This window comes from Solanum verrucosum, unplaced genomic scaffold (assembly GCF_900185275.1).
Source record: "Solanum verrucosum unplaced genomic scaffold, falcon-dt-bn FXZP01000161.1, whole genome shotgun sequence".
Lineage (NCBI taxonomy): Eukaryota > Viridiplantae > Streptophyta > Magnoliopsida > Solanales > Solanaceae > Solanum > Solanum verrucosum.
The window spans coordinates 484778-509884 of NW_026020127.1; the positions used below are offsets into that span (position 1 = coordinate 484778).

Consider the following 25107-nt stretch of genomic DNA (forward strand, 5'->3'; position numbering starts at 1 on the left):
ATGACTGTATTGATGAAGAGTAACAAATATATTTGATAGAATAGTCTAATACGTTACCCCAAGTTGACTCAGGCACCATGCTCATCCATGTTAAGTCATGTCGTTTCTCTTTTTACTTTCGGTAAATATTTTCCATCAGCCTTGAAAGAAAGAAGGAGAAGAACAGTGCATAAAACACCTCACATTCAAGTAGGGTTTGAGAAGGGACTGCACTCCAAGGGTGTAATATTGTAGGTAGCTTAGTTATCCTAAGGCAAGATCTATCATTCGAACTCGTAACTTATCGGTCATACGAAGATAAATTTATTGTTGCTCCAAGGCTCTGAAGAAAGGAAGAAAGAAACCAAACAAAAAATTATCTACCTAGGGAAGACCAATATTACTATTAAAAATAAGGTAGATTGTAAAAAAGATATACAAAATATTTTTCTTACCTTAGATCAGAGAAGGGAGTGAATTAGACCCTAAATTTGAAGGATCAACATAATCACTAGCCCAAGAAAGAAAAGGATTATCAACATAATTCATATCTTCAATCTGATTAAGCTCATGGCAATTAGAATCTTGAAATTTGTCATTGTTGGTAATGAGGTTTTGTTGATGAAGTGTAGGAGCTATAAGGGAGGTCAAATTTGAACTTGAACTAGATATTAAAGAAGATCCAAAAGTAGGGTAACTTGAAAGAAGTGAAGAACTAGAGTTATTAGTACTAGTTACAATATCTTGGATCTTCTTGAACTCATTAGAAAACCCTAATCCAAGGTTTTCATTATTGGAAACCCTAGAAAAATTAAACAATCTTGGAAATTGGATGTTTGGATCAAAAGGGTTAGTGGATAATCCATTATTAAACAAAGGATTAGTATGATCAACAACAACTTGGGGTTCATGAAAATTAGGACCAAGATTTGTAGAAGATGTAACAAAATTTGGTTTCTGGATTTTTTTGTTTTTCCTAGAGGAACCACCCAAAGGGACATTTCTTAGGGTTCCACCTCTAGTCCAATACCTTTTACAAGATTTGCAAAAATGTCTTGGCTGAGACAAACTATAATTGTTGTAGTAACAAAACTTGGTGTTCGATGAATCGCAACGAGGGCATTTTAGGGTTTGTTGTTGTTGTGGTTGTTGTTCTGGTTGATCTTGGATATTTTGTTTCTCCATGATCATGAAGTTGATTTTCTGCAAAAAAGAACAAGGGAAAAAGTGTTGAATGAAATCATGAATGAATACTCTCTTCTAAAAGCTAATTAAGAAACAAAAAATGGGGTCAAGAGAAATTGTGTACCATATTCTTCTCATCACTTTCTCCTAGCATGTTTTTTCTTCTAAATGCTTCTTGATTCTCTATGAAGAAGGAATTTTGTTTGAAACAAAGAGTAAGAAGACAAATATATAGCTAAAGAAATATTTTATATTTAGAGAGAGATATTAAGCCACGATATTTGCATTTAATTATTAGTGTTGTTTAAGTACTATAGGCGGAGACTAAAATTATTGCAAATCAAGCTTTCTAACTTCACAATATAGGAATAAGGTTGTATACATATCACTTTATCCAAATTTCACTTGTGAAATTATACTGAAAAAAATTGTTATCGTAGATGATATAAAATAATTATTTAAAAAGTTTTCAAATAAAGAAAAACTTTATTGTATTTATATTCTTTTTAGAATTACTATAAAGAAAAAAGGTTACATAAAACTAGGAAGTAATTGGTAGCTCAATAATATTTTCCTTCGGTCTCAACTTGGGTCAATGAAAAAAATCATTCATTTCGATAAGATATAAGAGAAAATATTTTCGGTCTCAACTTGGGTCAATAAAAAAAATCATTCATTTCGATAAGATATAAGAGAAAATATTTTCAGAAGATCCTATAATAAATATATGTCCCATTAATATTATAAATTGATAATTCTTTGAAAGTACAAATATATTTAAGGCCTTTTAGTGAAATGATTCTATTGTGTGTTTGTTTTTTTTTTTGTTAAAATTTAAATCTAGTTGAAGCTCATCTCTAACTTTTCTTCTTGCATCCAAAAGTTCCAGTGTTGGCTTTTCGAAACGCACCATAAAATTGTGAAGAGTTCTAGATGCGATAAGTGTTTCCCTACGGTTAATTGGTTCCAAATGTATTATATCATTTTCAAAAAAATATATTACAATGAATCATATACATTGTACTTTATGTATAATGAAAGAATTCTTATGTAAATTCAATAAATATGATACATAATTTAGTAAGATACAATGATTTTGATGTATTCATTGTACTTTATGTATAATAAATTTATTTTTATGTGAATTCAATAAATATGATACATAAGTTAGTAAAATACAATGATTTTGATGTAATCAAAATTAGCTTTCATTGGATCTCAAAACACTCTTTAAATTAATAAATATTAATTTATCGATTTAATAATACCTTTATAAAATAACAATATTTTATAGTCCCACTAATATTAATTTAATGAGATTTACTGTAATTTATATTCACCGATATGGTTAAAAAAAGAAGCTATATGGCTATTAGTATGTTCATATTATCTCATATATATATACTTCCACTTTGATTTCGTATAATTCTCTTTAATATAATTGAAAAATAAAAAAGGTTAAATTATATCATTATTTATATCCTAATTTCACGTGTAGTGTTTGCTTTGGTCCTGAAGAAACGTAGATCGTTATTAAATAGTGCTCCCTCAGTCTCAATTTATGTGACTTACTTTTCTTTTTGGTCAGTCCCAAAAAGAATAACATATTTCTATATTAAGTAACAATTTAACTATAAAATGTATATTTTACCCTTAATGAAAGGATTTACAGCAACACAAATTTCTATCATTCATTTTTTATCACAAGTTTTAAAAGTCTTTCTTTATTTCTTAAACTTCGTGCCGAATCAAAGTACCTCACATAAATTAGGACGGAGGAAGTATAATATAATGTCTGGCAAAAGAATATTATGGAAAGACATTTTTTTTAGTCAAAGATATGACAGAAAGTAAAGTAAGCAAGAACATGACATATGAATATTCTTGAGATTTCCAAGAAAAAAAAAAGGAGATATATTATATAGTTTAAAGCAGTAAAACATTATCACGTACCCAAAAAAAAAAACATCACAACACGTAAGTTAGTAAATATTTTACATTTCTTTGTTTAGATTAGATTAATGATACAAATTTATATTTGTTGATTAATGTGGGATAACTTAATATTTACTAAGCATGGGTGTCTATCTATTAGAGCATGAATAACATAATCTGATTTTAACATAAAATATAAAAGTTGTTAAATGAATTTGACACTGTCATCATATAAGTGAATAACATAATATATATATATATATATAAAGCTTATAACCCATTGCTTCGATAAGTTATAGAGGTAGTAGCTCAAAGCTTAAATAATTAGTTATACTCCTCGACATTTTAAATATATCAATGAATACGTGTAGAATTCTTTAAAAGTAACACATTTTTTAAAGAATTAATAAAAGTATAACAACATTTTTTTTTAAAAGTCTGAACAATATAAGTTATTACTATAAACCTAAATTATTCCAATAACTAACATTTGGTTGTTTTATAGAAATAAGTCCTACACTAAGAAATAATGTACATGTAATATTCTTTCTGCAATAAAATAAAATTAGGTGATGTTCAAGAGAATGTTTATTAAAATAATATTCAAGAGAATGTTTATTAAAATACAATTAGGTGATGTTCAAGATAATGTTTATTAATAATTCCTTCTTGTAATCATTTTACTGATTTACTTATAGAATTATCCACAAGTTACCCAAAAATATGACTAAAATGGATAATTTTAACAAGTGATGTTATATGTTTAAATTATTGTAAGTGAAGAATATTTAGATAGATTCTGAAACAAAACACATAAAAACAAAAACAAAATAACAGAATTCATAATAATGTTTGATTTTCTGTTTTTAAACCGATGACAATGATTTTCTCCTTTCTTGTACGATAATAGTTTGTTATTAATATATTTTATTTATTGCCCATGATATATATAATAGATATCAAATTATCATATCGAATTAAAAATTTTGATATGGGGGTTCGGGAATTATAAGATAAATGGTATACATTTTAAATATTTTTGATATTTGATATTCGATATATATAAAATAATATTGAAATATCGTGTATCATATAAGTCATTTTCATATATTACTCCCTTTATCCAATTTATGTGGCACTTTTCGTTTTACAAGAGTCAAACAGTTTATCTTTGACCGGTAATTTATGCATGTAATCATGAAATTTTTTGAAATGAAATTTTTATATTTCCCGACATGTTTTTGGCCGAAATCTTTCATGGACGTCCGTTACGACCTTATTAATGGCATGAGTTCGTACCGAGGGGCAAACAGAGAATTTTCAAGTTCAAACGAGCCTTAATGCGGGAAAAACCAAATTTACCGATTTTCGTGTGCTATAGTCCATGGATTTTTTGGTGATACGTGATCCCGACTTATTTTTGGTCGAAGTTTTTCATGGACATCCGTTACTATCTTATTAATGGCGTGAGTTTACCCCGATGTGCAAACAGACGTATTTTCAAGTTCAAACGAACCCCAATGCAGTAAATATAAAATTTACCAATTTTCGTGTGCTATAGTCCATGGATTTTTGGTGATACGTGATCTAGACTTGTTTTTGGTTGAAATTTTTCATGGACGTCCGTTACGACCTTATTAATGACGTGAGTTGGTTTTGAATGGCAAAGAGACGTATTTTCAAGTTCAAACGAGCCCCAATAGGGGAAAAATCTAATTTACCAATTTTCATGTGCTATAATTCATGGATTTTTGGTGATACATGATCCCCACTTGTTTTTTGCCAATTTTTTTATGGGCGTCCCTAATGACCTTATTAATGGCTTGAGTTGGTCCCGAAGGGAAAATTGAAGCATTTTCAAGTTCAAACAAGCCTCAATACGGGAAAAACCAAATTTATCAATTTTCGTGTGCTATAGTACATGGATTTTTGGTGATACGTGATCCCAACTTGCTTTGCCGAAAAATTTCACGAACGTCTGTTACAACCTTATTAATGGTGTGAATTGGTCTTGAGAGGCAAACAAACATATTTTCAAGTTCAAACGAGCTCTAATGCGGGAAAAACTAAATTTGCCAATTTTTGTGTGCTATAGTCCATGAATTTTTGGTGGTACATGATCCCAACATGTTTTAGGCCGAAATTTTTTATGGACGTCCGTTACAACCTTATTAATGGCGTGAGTTTGTCCCGAGGGGAAACATACACATTTTCAAATGAGCCCCAATAAGGGAAAAACCAAATTTACCAATTTTCGTGTCCTATAGTCCATGGATTTTTTATGATATGTGATCCCGACTTTTTTGGCCGAAATTATTCATGGGCGTTCGTTACAACCTTATTAATGGCGTGAGTTTGTCTCGTGGGGCAAACATACGCATTTTCAACTTAAAACGATCCCTATATAGTAAAAACTAAATTTAACAATTTTCATGTACTATAGTCCATGAATTTTTGGTGATACGTGATCCCGACTTGTTTTTGGCCGAAATTTTTCATAGATGTCTGTTACGATCTTATTAATAATGTGAGTCTGTCCTGATGGGTCTTTTTCTTTTGGGAAATTAATGTCACTATCTCAATGGTGATGAAATCCAGATTCAAGATAGAGTCAGATAGCAATAGTTGGGTGCATATTGTTAAGGCACTGGAGGGCTATAGTCCTAACTATAGTTTCAAAATTGTGAGATGGTTGTCTCCCCCTATCAATTGGTTGAAATGTAACACGGATGGAGCATCTAAGGGTAATCCTGGACCCAGCACAACAACTTTCTGCATAAGGGATCATCTAGGGGATTTGGTTATCGCTAAAAGTTTCAAAATACAAGTTACTACAATTATAGTGGCTGAAACTAAGGCTATCACAGAAGGATTATTGTTTTGTAAGGATAAATTGATTGAGCATGTCATTATAGAATCGGACTCTATGGCTATGGTTCAAATTTTGGAAGGGAGGTGGGATATTTCGTGGAGTGTTGCTTTGGAGGTGAATAAGATTAATGAGTTAAGGGGAAGTTTATCAGCAAGAATTCATCATTTCTTCGGGGAATGAAGTATTCTTGCGGATTATTTTGAGAATTTGGTTTTTCATGCAAGTGATTTCCAATTCAATCAATATCATGACATCACAAATGAAGGCAAAGCAATACTAAACATGGACAAAATAGGCACACCACAGATCAGAAGAAGCATTACTAACTGTTAACAACATTTTTGCAGGTTATTAGTCTCACAGAAACAACTGTTACGAGTTGAACATATAGCATTTTTCATTCATTCCCTATTGTCTCAAGCAAGTTCAATTGATGTATGTATTTGCATCTGGTGAGAGCTTTGGGGTGTCCGGGGATACCACATTAGGAATTAGGATTTAAAAAAAGGTGTTTTTCTTTGTCTTTGTAAAAAGGTTGCAAAGTTATTTGCAAAGATTTCATCTTTTAGTTGTTAATAATTCTTGTTGTCATCCAAAATTTGGAGCTCAGATGGTGGTATCAATCTCAATTGATGTTCAATCCATTGAGTTCTAGATAAGAGATAGCAAGGGTGATTAAGAAAGTTGGGGACAAAATGCTTAGTTGGTGAACAAACAAGGCATATCGGGTCCTTAGTAGCTAAAACTAATAAGATAAGAGTTCTTATTAAAGAGAGGGAGATGCTGAGGTGACTATTCGTGGTATAATAAGCAACAATACAGATCTCGTCTTACCTGATCGGAGCTTGTTGGGGAAAGGGAAATGAATGTGTTGCCTTGAACATCATTTCTTGGTTGCTGAAGAATCCATGGTAATGGTGAAATCATGCTCAGAGGTGAAGAGTTTCGGAGCTCAAGGAGTGATGGGTTTGTTCTCTTCCAGATGCATCTTCCTCAAAGGAGAATCCTTGTTGTTTCATATTCTGATTTGCTTTTCTTTTGGTTTTGTTTTTATTGTCTTTATTTTTGTTTGGGTTGGACCTTTTGGAGCAGGTTGTTTTCTGTACAGCTTTGCTTGGTTTTTTATTGCTTTTTATTTACCTGGAAAAAAATGCGGGAAAAACTAAATTTACCAATTTTTGTGTGCTATATAGTTCATGGATTTTTGGTGATACGTAATTCCGACTTGTTTTTGACCAAAAATTTTCATGGATGTCCGTTACGAACTTATTAATGGCGTGAGTAGGTCTCAATGGGTAAACATATGCATTTTAAAGTTCAAACAAGCCCCATTGTGGAAAAAAACAATATTTCTGATATTTGTGTGCTAAAGTCCATGGATTTTTGGTGATACGTAGTCCCGATTTGTTTTTGCCAAAAAAAATTCATGGTCATCCATCACAACCTTATTAATGGCGTGAGTTGGTCCCGAGGGGCAAACAGACACATTTCTAGTTCAAACAAGCCCCAATGCGAAAAAAACTAAGCTTACTGATTTTCATGTGCTATAGTCTATGAATTTTTAGTGATATATGATCCCAACCTGTTTTTGGCCGAAATGTTTCATGGATGTTCATTACGACCTTATTAATGGCATGAGATGGTTCCGAGAGGCAAACAGACGAATTTTCAAATTCAAACTAGCCCGAATGCAGAAAAACCAAATTTACTGATTTTTGTGTGCTATAGTTCATGGATTTTTGGTGATACATGATCCCGACTTGTTTTTTGCCAAAAAATTTTATGGACACCGTTACAACCTTATTAATGGCATTAGTTTTTCCTAAAGGGAAAACAAACGCATTTTCAAGTTCAAACGAGCCCAATACGGGAAAAATAAAATTTATCAATTTATGTATGCTATAGTCCAAGGATTTTTATGATACGTGATCCTGTAGGCCAAAATTATTCATGGATGTTATGACCTTATTAATGGAGTAAGTTTGTCCCGTGGGGCAAACAGATGTATTTTGTAGTTAAAAGATCCTCATATGTTAAAAACAAAATTTACCAATTTTCATGTGCTATAGTCTACGAATTTTTTATGATACGTGATCCCGATTTTTTTAGATGAATTTTTTCATATACATTCATTACGACTTTATTAATGGCATGAGTTGGTCCCGGAGGAATACAAACGCATTTTAAAGTTCAAACAAGCCCCAAAGCAAAAAAAAAATCAAATTTTATCGATTTTCGTGTGCTATAGTCCATGGATTTTTGGTGATACAGGATTTCGTCTTGTTTTTTGATAGAATTTTTCATGGAATTCCATTAGGACCTTATTAATGGGGAGAGTTGGTCCTGAGTGGCAAACAGGTGGATTTTCAAGTTCAAACTAACCCTAAAGTAGGAAAAATTAGATTTTACCCATTTTCGTGTGTTATATTTATTGGTACATGATTCCATTTTTTTTGCCAAAACTTTTCATGGAAGTCCTTACGATCATATTAATAGCGTGAGTTCATCCCGAAAGGGAAAACGGACCCATTTTCAAGTTCAAATGAGCCTCAAAGCAAGAAAAATCAAATTTTATCGATTTTCGTGTGCCATACTACATGGATTTTTGGTGATACAGAATTTCGGCTTGTTTTTTACCAACATTTTTAATGGACGTCCATTACAAACTTATTAATGGCGTGAGTTCATCCCGAGGAGCAAACATGTGCATTTTAAAGTTCAAATAAGCCCAAAGAAAGAAAAATCAGATTTTACCGATTTTCGCGTGCTATAGTCCATGGATTTTTGGTAATCCGGAATTTCGACGTCATTTTTGCCAAAAAGTTTCATGGACGTTCGTTAACACCTTAGTTATGGAACCATTTGGTTCCCACAGCCAAATCGGCCATTTTCAAGGTTAAACGAGCCCAGTATAGTCCATGGATTTTTGGTGATCCGGAATTTCGACTTCATTTTTACCATAATTTTTCGTGGACATTCATTAAGACTTTAGTTATGGAGAGTCAGTTGGTCCCCACGGTCAAACCGGTCCATTTTCAAGGTCAAACGAACTCCAGAGCAGATAAACCCCCCATTTTGTCGATTTTATGTACTATAGTCCATTGATTTTTGGTGATCTAGAATTCCGACGTCATTTTTGCCAAAAATTTTCATGGACGTCCATTAAGACCTTAGCTATGGAGCCAGTTGTTCCCCACGGCCAAACCATCCCACTTTTAAGGTCAAACGAGCCCAGAGCAAGTAAACCCCAATTTTGCTAACTTTCGTATGCAATACTCCATAGAATTTTTGTGATCCAAAATTACGACGTCATTTTTGCCAAAAATTTTCAAGGACGTCCCTTAAGACCTTAGTTATGGAGCGAGTTTGTCCCCACGGCCTATTCGGGCCAATATCAAGGTCAAACGAACCCTAGAGAAGGTAAACCCAGTTATGCTGATTTTCGTGTGCTATAGTTCATGGATTTTTGGTGATCCAAAATTTTGACGTCATTTTTGCCAAAAAAATTCATGGACATCCGTTAAGACATTATCTATTGAGTCAGTTGGTTCCCACGGCCAAACAGGCCAATTTTCAAGGTCAAACGAGCCCAGAGTAGGTAAACCCCCCATTTTGCCAATTTTTGTGTGCTATAATCCATGGATTTTTGGTGATCCAAAAGTCCGACGTCATTTTTAAAAAAAAAATTCATGGACATTCGTTAAGACCTTAACTATGGAGCTAGGTTGTCCCCACGGCCAAACCGGCTCATTGCCAAAAAAATTCATGCATGGCCGGCCGTTAAGACCTTAGATATAGAGCTATATGGTCCCCACGGCCAAACCGACCCATTTTTAAGGTCAAACAAGCCCACAACAGGTAAACACCATATTTTACCGATTTTCGTGTGCATAGTCCATGGATTTTTGGTGATCCGGAATTTTGATGTCATTTTTTGCCAAATATTTTTATGGACGTCCATTAAGACCTTAGTTATGGAGTCAGTTGGTCCCGACGACCAAACCGACCTTTTTCAAGGTCAAACATGCCCCAGAGCAGATAAACCCCCCATTTTGTCTAGTTTCATGTGCTATATTCCATGAATTTTTGGTGATCCAAAATTCCAACGTCATTTTTGCCACAAAAATTCATGGACGTCCGTTAAGACCTTAGCAATGGAGCCAGTTGGTCCCCACGGCCAAACCGGCCCATTTTCAAGGTCAAACAATCCCCAGAGCAGGTAAACCCCTCATTTTACCGATTTTTGTGTGCTATAGTTAATGAATTTTTGGTGATCCGGAATTTCGACGTCATATTTGCCAAAAATTCTCATGGACGTCCGTTAAGACCTTGGTTCTGGAGCCAGTTGGTCCCCACGGCCAAATCGGCCTATTTTCATGTGCTATAATCCATAGATTTTTTGTGATCCAGAATTCTGACGTCATTTTTGCCAAAAAATTTCATGGACGTCCGTTAAGACCTTAGCTATGGAGTCAATTGGTCCCCATGGCAAAACCGACCCATTTTCAAGGTCAAACAATCCCCAGAGCAGGTAAACCCCCCATTTTGCTGATTTTCGTGTGCTATAGTTAATGGGATTTTGGTGATCCAAAATTCCGACGTCATATTTACCAAAAATTTTCATGGACGTCCGTTAAGACCTTAGTTATGGAGCCAGTTGGTCCCCACGGCCAAACCGGCCCATTTTCGAGGTCAAACGACCCCAGAGCAGGTAAACCCCCCATTTTGCCAATTTTTGTGTGTTATAGTCCATGGATTTTTGGTGATCCAGAATTCCGACGTCATTTTTGCCAAAAAAAAATATGGACATCCGTTAAGACCATAGTTATGGAGCCAGCTTGTCCCCACAGTCAAACCGGCCCATTTTCAAGGTCAAACGACCCAGAGCAGGTAAACCCCCATTTTGCCAATTTTCGTGTGCTATAGTCTATGTATTTTTGGTGATCTGGAATTTCGACGTCATGTTTGCCAAAAAAATTCATGGACGTCCATTAAGACCTTAGCTATGTAGCCAGTTGGTCCCCACGGCCAAACCGGGCCAATTTCAAGGTCAAACAAGCCCCAGAGAAGGTAAACCCCTCATTTTACCAATTTTCGTGTGTTATAGTCCATGGATTTTCGGTGTTCTAGAATTCCGACGTCAATTTTGCCAAAAATTATCATGGACGTCCATTAAGACCTTAATTATGGATCTAGTTGGTCCCCACGGCCAAACCGTCCCATTTTCAAGGCCAAATGAGCCCAGAGCAGGTAAACCCCCCATTTTGTCGATTTTCGTGTATCCATGAATTTTTGGTGATCTAAAATTTCGACGTCATTTTTGCCAAAAGTTTTCTTTAGTATGTAATGTATTTATAAATTACTAAAAAATAATACTATAAATTATAAAAATTCGGGAAAAGGGTCTGAAAAATACTCTAACTTTGGCCGAAATTGTTGTTACAATACCAAACTTTATGGAGCACCTTTTACCCTTCCTGCACTATTTAATAGTCTATTTTAAAGGTATATTTGTGCCCACATGGACACGTTACTATTTATAATTATGCAATATTTATGATGTCCACGTGGGCACATATGTACCTTTAAAATACACTATTAAATAGTGCAGGGGGTAAAAGGTCTTTTCCATAATATTTCAGATATTTTTCCCTAAAAATAACAAAACAAAATATTATATAGAAGTGAATATAGGAGCTTAGGGTCATATTAGTTTTAAAAAGAAGTTTAATTGTGAGTTTAATCTTTTTTATATACATTTATGTGGTTGTAAAAGAGTTCACGCATATAAAATTTAAAATTTAAAATAAATTTGCTAAGATATTTTTCCCAAAACAACTAAGAAAGGAATAGTCATCTTCTCAAGGAACCTCAACTCAAGTAAATCATATTAAAATCAATTCTTGAAAAAAGAAAAATAGCGAAGATGTCATATATTTCCTCTATTTCAATTTGTTCGTCTTACTTTCTTGGGAAAAGGCATAGATTCCCCCTTGAACTTGTCCCAAAAAATCAATTATACACTTAAACTATCATGACGACATATTACACATAGTTACTACTTAAAAGTGAATTATTAGAGAAAGAAAGTTTAGTGATAACGTGGGTGGGATTTAGTGATAAAGAAGATATAATTATTAGAGAATTTCAATAATTAATTAGTGTAAAATAGAGTTAACAAAAAGAAAGTTAATAAACAAAGAAAAGAAAACAAAAAGAAATTATAAAATCTGACGTGGCGCTGATGTAGTGCTTATGTGGCAATTGAGTGTAATACACTACATGCTGTGAGAGTGGTGTGACGTCTCAAGGTGGTAGTAAATTCAGTTTAAATAGTAAAGGTGTGTAATAGGCCGTCATAATAGTTTAAGCGTGTAACTGATTTTTCAGGACAAGTATAGGGGGGAATTTATGCCTTTTTTCTACTTTCTTTTTTAGTCTATTTCGGAAAAAACATTTTTCCCTTTTTTGACAACTTTTAATTTCAACTTTTCACATTGCACGTTTAAGACTATGAAATTAAAACATATTTTGATATATTTTACCTATCTTTAATTTAAGATCACAAAATTCAAAAGTTTTATTTATTTTTATTTATCTTTAAATATCCATGTCAAATTAAAATTAACCAAAGAAACAAAAACGAATGGAATAAAAAATGATGGAGAAAAAAAGTCAACAACAAAAAATAGTATGATAAACAAAGTTAAGAAAAAAATAGGTAATAATAAAATTGAAGAACACGAGGAAAATTAAATAATTCTCGATTATCTATTACTAGCTTTCTACCCAAATTATCGACTTTGTCATATTATTTTATCTAGAATCATATTCTCGATAAATTGTATGTGTATCATGTCGACCTACTTATACCTCTTATAAAACCTATCATATAATGAGACTTGAGCATGCAAAAGAGAAAGAAACACATATTACATATAAATCGCATTTGACAGACGCGTTTTACCCTTTCTTTATCATAAGGGCATTTTTGGTATTTAAAAGCTTACGTCCCTGTAAGTGCCACGTGCAATTCTACTTTTGCATTGTATTTTAATTTTTATCACAAATAGTTATCTTGTATTTTTATAAATGAAATGTTTTCATGTTTTTTTAGTGAAAAATTTCTCAATCTTTTTGTACGTATTTTTCGTTCTAATTTATGTAATAGAGTTAAAATTTGAAGATTTAATCAAGTTTTTTTATTGGTACATTTTTATGCATTTTAAATAATTTAATCTGTTAATTATTATGTTTTATAATAATTTTTATGTAATTTCAAATTTATATATATTACATTTCATGAAATATCAATTTATATATTCAAATTCACGATTAAAGTTTAAAATTTTAAATATTAATATTTTTTTTTATTTTACTATTAGAATATTGAGTCAATGCTCAGCACGGGTAAAACACCACTAATGTATCAATAGAGATGTACCCATATATTGTTGAGCAACTTTCACATATAGCAAACACAAAATTCATATTTGTATGCTATAGCAAAGTTTGCATAATTGTGCTACATAGCAAACATAAATATGTATATTTCGCTATACATATACAAAAGAAAGCAGTTGTATAATCTGTTTTGGTATATATATACAAAAAGATCAATTGTATAAAGTGAGAGAGGCGAGTGAGCGAGCGAGATCTGGGAGAGTGGCGAGCGAGATCTGGGAGAGGGGAGAGAGGGGAACAAAAATATATGTATATATACAATTTTCACGCATTTTATACATTTGCGTTTTTGTATAAAGTGAGAGAGGCGAGTGAGAGAGCAAGATCTGGGAGAGTGGCGAGCGACATTTGGGAGAGGGGAGAGAGGGGGACGAAAATATAAGTATATATACAATTTTCTCTCGCTTTATACAAACACAAACCCATTTTATACAATTTGTGTTTTTTGTATAAAGTGAGAGAGCGAGATCTGGGAGAGTGGCGAGCGAGATCTGGGAGAGTGGCGAGCGAGATCTGGGAGAGGGGAGAGAGGGGAACGAAAATATATGTATATATACAATTTTCTCTCGCTTTACACAAACACAAACGCACTTTATACACTTGCGTTTGTATAAAAAATGAGAGAGGCGAGGGAGAGAACGAGAGTGGCGAGCGAGATTCACCAAGAGAGAGGTGAAATAGCAACAGTTTGCTATGAGGTACAATTAAATCAATCTATATTTATAGCATTTAATTTGAATTAATAGTTTGCTATTATATACAATTTTCCCTATATTGTTTTCCATATACAATGTCTCCATTGTAAGGGATAGATAATAGACAATTTGTGTTGAATTAAGTTTTAGTTATTAAGTCTAAAAACTATGTATTATGCCTAGAAAAGAAATATATCGTCAATGAAATTAATTAATTTATGTGGAATTTTTATATTAGAGGGATCACAATAAAACTGTTTGCAAACTTTTTTTAAAAGTAATAATGAAAATTGGGGGTGGGGGAAGAGGAAATGAAAGAGGGATTATATTGGGTAGGAATGACAATGGAGCGGTGCGAAACGTGGATGAGATGGGTTGAGCTTAATTCGCAAAAAATTTAATCCCGGTACATAACAATTTTTTTCATTTTTAACCCGCCCCGCATAGACCCGCTGCACATAATTTTTTTAATAATTTTTTTTCTAGTTATGTTTGATACTAAAAAATTAAATTCATAAAAACAAATTTATTTTTTCATTAAGTTTTATTAAGGAAAAACTTCAGAATATGGCAAACATTCATGTTATATGGATATAATTAGACTATAAATAGCAAAGTTAAATATGTACAAATAAATAAAAAAAATTATATATAATTAATATAATAAATAAATATTAAATAGGAAAGTAATTATTGAATGCCTAATTAATTATGGCAGACACATTTGTGATCTTTTCTCATGTTTACCATCATCAAATTTTTCTCTTTCATCAATATTCATAAATCACATACTTTCTGATTTTTTTTTCCCCCAAATTCATTCAAATTCAAGATCCATTACATCACTGCAGGAGCGGTTTTTGTGATTTTGTATCCATCAGATATCTTCTAATTGCATATTTATCTCATTTTTATGAACATCATATATCTACACTTTCTTCTATTTTCATAGGGTTTTGATTCAAGAATTTATTTATCCATTTCAATGGCTGAAATTGATACTCCGAGGAGGGTTACGAGAGATATACATTTATTTGACAAACTGTTGGATGAACTACGTACCTTCTTTTGATTTGTGTATTACTCAACAACAAATCAAAATTTCAGGCTCTATTGCTGCAATGGAGAACGAAAGAAGAACAAAAAAGGTTAATGACCATATACCCTTAAATCTGCTTGAAGAAATCGAACATGCGAAATTAGTAAAGAGGAAAAAAGGTTCAAAAATGAAAACTAATCTTGTGATTCAAGTGGTCTGGAAAAAGAGCGGTCGAGCAGGAACAAGAGGAAAATGAAATTGAGATTTGTATGCTTTATTTGTTTTAGTTTAATGTCATTTACTTATATATATCAACACATGTATTGTGTGTCATTGTCATTATATTATGGATTGTCCTCTTGTATTGAAATTGTTAGAAAATTTGATTTCGTATGTATATAGTTGTTAAAAAATGAGTACAAGAAGAACATGAACAAAAAAGAGATTAAGGGTTCTTTGATTGTCAATTTTGTATATAGTAGAATACTTATATACATAGACATTTGTATTATTATATAACCACAAGTTGAATTGTTGATCTGTGAATACAATTATATTTGAATACATAAGTACTCTGTCAAATTTAAAAAGTTGATTAGGGAATTCAAGTATAGTTGGATACATCAATACAATATTGTTTGCCTTTTCAAAATTTTATTTACAAGAATACTTATACAGTTTGATGCCCACAAATTGTATATATTTTTGCTCATGTGTCTAATGTATCCATACTTATTCAGTTTTATACCCACAAATTGTATCTTTTTTGCTCGTTTGTCCAATGTATCCATATTTTGCTTAACAACAATGTTGAAATGTTTTCATATTTATATACATAGATACGTATATTGTTATATAAGCACAAGTTGAAATGCTGATTTGCGAATACAGTTATATCTAGATAGATAAGTACTATATCTAAGATAAAAAATTGATTAGGGAATACAAGTATAGTTGTATCCAACGTATTCATTGTATTCTATATTGGTGTATTCATTTTTTGTTTAACAACTAGTGTATCTTTTGCCATGTAGTTCACCTAATTCAAAATCGAAATACTTAACCTTCATTCACAAATTCAACAATTTGCTTACATACAATAACTTGAATTAACAAAAAAAAAATATTAATACCTTCATGACGCCGGAATAAGAATTATGGAGACAACAAGAAAATTGAGTATGATGTATCACATTTTTTGTTAAACTGATAAAGAATATGATATGATATGTCTTTAAATGAGTAATTTAAAGTTATAAAGTTAATTATGGGAAGTTGCTCATTGTATGGACGTAATGTAAGGATAGTGGGTTATATTTAGAGTCAATTCCTTTTTTAGTTTGTTGTACTTAAATATGTATTAATGTATAAAAAAAATAAAAATAAAAAACTATACAAAAATACAGCGAAAAAGTGATATAAATTGTAGTCATTTATTGTAAATAGCATACTTATAGCTATTGGTATTCATTAACCCTATAAATATAATTATTTTTGTAAGTTGCTCTTGTATTAACTTAATAGATAATGAGTTAAAAATTTGTTTGTTAGAGGTCAAATGAGAAGCATATAAGAAATTGTATTAGTTTTGATTGAACCATTTTTATGTATTATCTTGAATATTTTACTAACTTTAAAGAAATTATGATAATGCTCTATCACTCTTATAACATGTAAAAAGTTAAAATTAAGTTTGAAGTCACATAAACCCACATAAACCTGCAACCCGCCCGACGTTAGTTTTTTAAAAGGAAAAACTTCAGAATATAGCAAACATCAATATACATTTAAGTTATATAGCTATTGTTTACTCTCTTTTTTTAATTTATGGATACAATTAAATATTAAATAGCAAAAATAATTATATTCAAATAAAAATCAATTTTTCTAATATGTATATAAATAAGTATTAAATGACAAAATTATCATCACACGCCTAATCAATTATAGTTAGACACATTTTACGGTGATGTTCCCATGTTTACCGATCTTCATCACTTTTCATTACTCTCACTCAAATATCACATTTCCCCCCCTTTTTTCCCAAGTCCTTGAAATTCACGATTCATTTTAGGAGTGATTTTTATGCTTCTTCTTTATTAGGACTCTTGCAATTGTGTTTTTTTTTTCCTTTTTATGACGATTATATTTGTGTACATCTATATTTTCCTTCTATTTTCACAAAGTTTTGTTTGAAATTTTGTTTTGTCCATTACAATGGTGGAAATTAGTATTGCGAGGATTGGGTTATAAAATGTATACATTTATTTGACGAATTTTTGGATGAACTATCTTCTTTCGATTGGTGTATTACTCAAAAGCAAACCAAATTTTCAGGCTCTATTACTGCAATGGAGGATGAAAGAAGAACAAAGAATCACAATGACCCTATACCTCCAATTGTATTGATATATTAATACAGTGGAATACTTATACATTAGAATACTTGTATTGTATCATATTTCTTTGCTTTTTTATTTTTTTGGTTGTCCATTTGTATTGAAATATTAACACAAGTTGAAAGGTTGATTAACCATACAAGTACATCTGGACACATAATTACATTAAGTTTGTATTTTTTTGTTAAATACTTGAAGCAACATTGTTTGTCCACTGTATCCAATTTTTGTTTAACAACAAGAGTATTTATATGTATACTATATAGTTGTATTGATAAGGTAAATCATATTTAAATTGTCTTGTTAATATGCTAAATTGTTATACTTTACTTTGTTTGATATATTGATACATTAAGTTTTATAAATACTTGTATCCATTTGAAAACAAAGTATTCTTATGCTAACCGTTTGTTTTGAAATATTAACACAAGCTGAAAAGTTGATTAACCATACAAGTACATTCGGATACATAAATACATTAAGTTTGTATTTTTTTTTAAAATACTTGAAGCAACATTGTTTGTCCACTGTATCCATTTTTTGTTTAACAACAAGGGTATTTATATGTATACTATATAGTTGTATTGATAAGGTAAATCATATTTAAATTGTCTTGTTCATATGCTAAATTGCTATACTTTACTTTGTTTGATATATTGATACATTAAGTTTTATAAATACTTGTATCCATTTGAAAACAAAGTATTCATATGCTAACCGTACACATAATATATTAACCGTGGGTAGGAAATTAGATTATCTATGTTAAATCGCCTGACTGAAGCCCCACATATGTAGATATACATACAAAAATCATAACATAGTTCATAATTTGAAGAGAAGCTTACACCGGTGCAGTTTAATAAATTTAAGAGTACATGTTTTGGTGTATATACTTGTATGCATGAGTGTTGCGTTAAAAATCAAACCTTTAGATGCTTAAAGGTATGTGAATTGAAGGATAGTTCATCTCAATAAATACAAGAAAGTGATAAATCAATTTAACTAAAAATTAAGTGAATACCTTTATGCTTGACTAACAACAATGGAGACAATTAAAGAATTGAATATGATGTATCTCAATCTTTTTGTTAAACGGATTGGAATCCAAGTGGATATGCATTGACTAGGTAGTTATTAATTTAAAATTGAGAAGTTGAGAATTTTAGGGACATAATTAAAGGGATTCAGTTACAGTAAATATCTTATTTGGTGCACTCTAATTATAATTGTATCATTGTATAATTAAAAAAATAAAAAAAAGTTACACAAATATAGCTAGATATACATATAAACTATAGTCATTTTTGGTAAATAGCATACTTATAGCTATTGAATTTCAATAACCCTATAAATATAGTCATTTATGTAAGTTGCTCTTTTTAAAAACCACTTCTACCCGCTCCACATCCTTCCCCGCCCCACACAATTTTAAATTCGCCTCACCCGCCCCTCATAGCTTTAAACATGTTGTGCACCCCCCCCCCCCCTCCCCAAACCTCCCATATTGTCATCCCTATACTTGGAAATCAACCTCTCACCAACAAAGTAGGAGTTCAGGTAACCAACAAACTAAGCTAGTAAGATTCTCAACTATTTGCAAAATTCTTAGTCTATTTGTCTCAATTTAGGCGACAAATTTCTTTATATTCTGTCCCAGAAAAAAATGTCATCATTCTATAATTAAAAATAATTTAACTTTAAGTTCTCATTTTACCCTTAATAAAATGATTTATAGTTACATAAGTAGTCAAGGAATATTTTAAAACAAATTTTTAAACTTTTTTTAAAAAAAAATTGTATCAAGTCAAACAATGTCACATAAATTAAAATCGAGACAATATTTGATTAGAAAACTCTGTTTTTCTCTTAACCAAACAAGACGGCCCAGATTGCAACGACCCAAACTTTGATGCCGGCCCACAAATGTAGCGTGAACATAAGAGCTTCATAAGTTTTGAAAAAATTACGCGACGTGATAAATATTTAGATTATATTTATAAGGGATAAGGATCTGAAAAATACCCCAACTTCGGTCGAATTTGCTGTTGCGATATTAAACTTTCATAAGGACCTATTACCTCCCTAGACTATTTAATACCGTATTTTTTACCCCCTGAACTATTTAAAAATGTATTTTAAAGGTATATATGTGCCCACGTGGACACATTACTATTTATAATTTTGCATTATTTTTTATGTCCACGTGGACAAATATATATGTTTAAAATACGGTATTAAATAGTCTAGGGAGGTAATAGGTCCTCACGAAAGTTTAGTATCGCAACAGCAAATCCGACCAAAGTTGGGGTATTTTTCAGACCCTTATCCCTATTTATAATAAATAACATATATTAATATATACGAAACACAATTACATTCATAAATCATATTTTATGAGCTCAAAATTTCAAAAATAAATTATGTTACTTACGACTAACGATGACCATTAAAATAATCTATGTTAGTTACAATTCACGATGACCATTAGTTACCTAATAAATCCATCATAATTCGTCATTAAATTCAAAAAAATCAATTCATGTTCTAATACACATGAAAAACACCAATCTGATAAATTCGTGTTTCATGACAAATTGATAATAAAATATCAAAACAAATAACGCTAATCAGGAGAGAGCAACAAATACTAACCATTAAGAAAATCAACATGTACAATAATACAAACAACAAAACAATCAACTCATTATCTATCGAATTCGAATATAAACAGAAATAGATAATCACTTTACCATTAAAAAAAAAATATACACAACAAACTTATTATTATTATTATTATTATTATTATTATTATTTCAAAATACATAGCAAAACAACATTATAGTTTTTTTTAAAAATTATTATAGTACTACTAATCTACTACTAATGGATATAATAGTAGTAGCAGTAGCTAGAATGCCACTGAATATACTCAAGTTAGCTTTCATCAAAACCTAATTACACATATATTAGTACTAGTTAATTAATACTTATAATAATGCATTAACAGAAAACATAGGATTAACATCCACTAATTAATCTCCATGTTTCTGTAGCATAGCAACTCGTACATTAAAAAGGGAAAATACGTTATTTACATGTAACATTATTCAGATACCGCTCTGTCACGACCCAAAATCTTTTATTCTTTCATTTCACTGATGCTTGGATCGGGTATCCCCACTGTAGAGCCTGCCATTAAATCAATAAAGGAATTTAATTGAAATTATTAAGTTCCCCTACTGATACCACTAAATTATAAGGTTGTTTAATAATATCTCTTTATGAGTTTTTGTGTTAAAGAAATTTAAATTATATAGTAAATTATTATTCTATTTTTCAAGTTATCATATCAAACTCGTCACAAGGAATTACCTATCGTTAAAAATTCAACTTTACATTATCATTAAAAAGTAAATTGTCATTACATCAAACATAAATTCATCTTGTTTATTATTCTTATGTATTTTTTATAATTTTATATGTCACAAACTAACAATATTTGCGCGAGACCTTTTTTTTATCTCACAAATAGATAGGACCCAAAGTATGTGGACCTTTTGTAAGATTTGAATTTCAACTACTTGTGAGACGAAAAAAAAACCTCATTCAACTGACAGTTACAAATTGATTATTGATTATTTTTTTTGAGGGGGTAAAAGGACGTACCAATCATAAACAGTGGGAGCATTGGGGTGAGACGGTTTGTCAAAGACTTCAGCACCAATTCTCTTGGTGGCAATGTTGCTCCCCGGATTGAACACGCTCCTCCACACATTATCTTTACGCGCCGTTGGCGAGTAAGTGTTTGGGGTCACCGGGGTTCCCGGTGTCCCTGGGCTCGACAAGCCCGAGCCCGGCATAGACAGAGACCTTTGGTAACTCTTGCTTGCTCCTTCTCCTCCTTCCCCGCCTAAAATCATTACCCAATGAATATTAAAGAAAAAGAACAAAAATAAAAATAAAATTTATTTGTGATTTCTACTAGATCTCTATAATAGAATATTGCATAATTTATTGCATATATATAACCAAAAAATGATCATATTTTATAAAAAGAATACCATAAATTTTATCCACGATCTATTGAAAACAATCTCTTGATCTATTCAATTTACCTATATACAATATAGAAATTAAATAAAATTTCACAAACCCCACTTATGAGTTAACATCGATTTATTGTTATCAATAAACAAGATTGTTCTAGTTTAGTGCATAAACATAACAACAACAACCAAAAAAAAAATAGATGGTCATATATTAGATACAAGATAGTATGAGTCTTATCGATCTATAAAAAAACAGCTTTTTACTTGTATAATCTACTTATACAACATAGAAGTAAAATCTATACACAAAATATCCTTCTCCGACTTCATTTATGAAATAACTAATATATAATATATTGTTATCATAAACAAGTGTACATGTTCTAAATTATTGCATAAATATAACAACAACAAAATATCATATATTATAAAAAAAAAAAGTATGGAATCTTGTCGATCTATTAAAAAAACAGTCTTTCTACTTGTCAATCTACCTATACAACATAAAAATAAAATTCACATACATCATCTTTCTCAAATCTCACTTGTGAAATAACACTAATTTATATAGTTATCATAATTAAACAAGAGTGTTCTAATTTAGTTTATAAATATAGCAACAACAAAAAAAAAGGATCATATATTATAAAAAGGTTACCATGAGTTTGGATTAGAGTAATGGACTTTCTAAGTTTGCCAAGGCCTTTGTCAGGTTGAGGTCCAGCCATAACATCATCCCAAAGCTTTTCAATTAACACCATTTTTTTTTTTCTATTCTTCTCTTTTCTCTTTAACTCTGTAATGTAAAAATGGTTGTTTGCCTAGTAGAAGTATAAATAGAAGAGTTTTGGTTTGGTGTATATGTATAAAATATCTTCTTCTTTTTTTTTTTGGTAAATTATGTGTAAGACACAAAAGCATGGACAAGTTCAGGCCTAATATATATATTATTTTTATTTGTTTTAATTTTATAATTTATTGTTAATTATTTTATAATATTTTAATTTTTTTATAAAATAATATATGTGGCATATGTGATATTTTGAGAGTTTTAATATGCAAGCAGCCCACACGTCAATCGATCGAGACGTGTGTGCTTAGTCCCTCTTATATATTTATAGTGGATATTATCTTAGAGTTTATGGAATTTTTTTCCCTTTCTTAAATTTCCAGATTGATGAAGAAATCCGCGGTAAATATAGCCTTTTAATTACGAGTTCATTTGAATTCATAATTATTTTTTTATTCATCTTGATTAATTTAAACTTATACGGAAAGATCTACTTTTGAATATTAACGTTTTTAACAAGATTTTTTGGTATATTCATAATTCAAACATATAATCTCTAATTAGGGATAAAGATATCACCCCACCACAATCTCTATTAATAATAACATATCAAATTAAGAATTGAAGTCTGATAGAATAAAGTATTTCAACATCGAATGTCTCATTTGTTATTCAATATCTTCATTGTAGTCTCTCAAAGCATACAATCTATTAAGAAACTATTAGAAAAAAAAATTAAAACAAGAATTCGAATCTAAAACTTCTAATGTAATATTTTTTTAATAAATATAATAAAATTAAATACCATCATTATGAAGGTAATATAAAAAGTGATTACCAGAAGTGTTGATAGAGAGGTCCTTTAGAAATCTATTAGTAGGACGAGGCCCAGCCATAACATCATCCCAACCATCTAGAACCATCTTTTTTGCTTCAATATTTTTTAACTCTTACTTTATTATTAAAAAAATAAATAAATAATACCAAAACAATAAATGGAAAAAAAAAATTGGGTTAAATTTATAGAGCTTTGGTGCTAATATATCGCCTAATCTTTAGTTATTACACGATGATCTGAATTAATCGGATAAGTGGATAATATATACCGTTGACTTATCATATTAAATTTTAAATTATTTAAAATATGTACTTTTTTATCTTTTTGCGCAAGAAATATATTGTTTACCTTTAAATAAAGAGACATGATAATATAATCGAACATATAATTGATTAAGAGTATAATACATAAAAGTATCCGTTAACTTGACATTAGTTGATAGTATATTTTTAATTTTGAACTTATATAAGTAAACACTTAAATGTATATAAAATCAAATAAATTAGTTCACTCATTAGCTATGTAAATGAAAATATTATATAAATACATATTTTATTTTTATCATAATCTTTAAAATTATCTACCATTTAAAAAAATTATAAAATTTCCTCTCAGATATATCGATATCCTCTCTCGAATACATCCTATGAGCTATGTATTCACAAGTTTCCGGTATATATGAAATCCTATAATTTTAAGAATTTTTTATAAATTTGAAAAATAATAAAAATAAAGTATAATTAACTCTTAATATTATTATGAGATTTATATAATTTTTACTACGTATATTGTCGTTATTGTTGTGATCGTAAATAATGAAACGATTAATAATTCTGAATTATATATAAGTGAAAGAATTAAATATACTTTATCAGATATAATATTCGAAATTTATGAATTAAAAAATTTGTTAAAAATTTTGGGGAAAAAAAAAAGGATTTTGGATGGGGTAAATCAATTTTGGATAAGGATGAATTTGGGACCCACCAAAGAGGATGAGTAGGTTATGGGTTGCCAAACAAGTGTCAGTTGTCAGATTAAAATATTGTCCTTTTCTTTTGCTTTATAATAATGGAACACTTGCCTTCATTTAGGATTTACTTGGGATTCTCTAGAAATTTATCGGTATCACGTGTTTATATCAAATTAGTAAATACAATAACATAACTCAATGTGATTCCAAAAGTGAAGTCTAAACAAGGTGAAATACAATAAAATAACTTAACATAATTTTAAAAGTGAAGTCTAGAGAGACTATTTTTAACATACCATTAACTAAAAGAATTCATTTTCAAAACAAGTTTGAAAAATTACAAGAACAAGAAGTTGTATATATTACTACATATATTTCCACTATGCAGTTATGATTTGAAATTACATATTCATAATGAATTGAATTGGTTCAATATAATTATTTGTTAAAGATAAATATTTAATTTGGAACTAGAAATTTAATTTACCTCTTCTTTTTTTGTGAATTTGACAATATTTCATTTATTTTAATTAATGTGCACTCCTTTATACTCTGTCTAGAAAAGAATGTCAAAGTTAAATGATGTCATGTAAATTGAGACGGAGCGAAAGAGAGTAAATCACAAGAATAGAGCATCATCATCATTCGATTTGTATCGATTGATATTTGATAAATTTGAAACTTTGGTCACATGACCAAAGGTTAAAATTTGTCCTTTTCAAGCTTGGTGTGCTGGAAGATGTGGGTTAAACTACACCAAGAATCAAATTCTAATTTTGTATAATATTGAAAATGGATACACAAAAGAAATTCCTTTCTTGTCCAATACGAAATTGAATATAAGAAAATACTTTTCAAAAAATCTTTACTCATAGTCATTTGGTTG

At 30.4% G+C, this 25107-nt stretch overlaps 1 protein-coding gene across 2 annotated transcripts; it reads right to left on the bottom strand.

Moving 5' to 3' along the window:
• Positions 1-20367: 20367 nt before the first annotated feature.
• LOC125825970 (dormancy-associated protein 1-like) lies at positions 20368-23378 on the bottom strand. 2 transcript variants are annotated; one of them, XM_049505260.1, is made up of 3 exons: positions 23249-23378; positions 21238-21481; positions 20368-20760 (listed from the first exon to the last, which is right to left on the bottom strand). In XM_049505260.1, exons 1-3 carry the CDS (start codon positions 23331-23333, stop codon positions 20724-20726), a joined length of 366 nt encoding a protein of 121 aa, XP_049361217.1. In that variant the 5' UTR covers positions 23334-23378; the 3' UTR covers positions 20368-20723. The 2 variants fall into 2 exon arrangements, with proteins under 2 accessions (XP_049361217.1, XP_049361215.1); XM_049505258.1 differs by lacking the exon at positions 23249-23378 and adding an exon at positions 22279-22419.
• Between the last annotated feature and the right edge of the window lie 1729 nt (positions 23379-25107).

Excerpts from the sequence above, each read along its gene's own strand:
- LOC125825970 (XM_049505258.1), bottom strand. The coding sequence starts at position 22,381 with ATGGTGTTAATTGAAAAGCTTTGGGATGATGTTATGGCTGGACCTCAA. Across the intron at positions 21,482-22,278 it reads TACTCTAATCCAAACTCATG|GCGGGGAAGGAGGAGAAGGA; the intron begins GTAACCTTTTTA and ends TAATGATTTTAG. Across the intron at positions 20,761-21,237 it reads GCTCCCACTGTTTATGATTG|GCTCTACAGTGGGGATACCC; the intron begins GTACGTCCTTTT and ends ATTTAATGGCAG.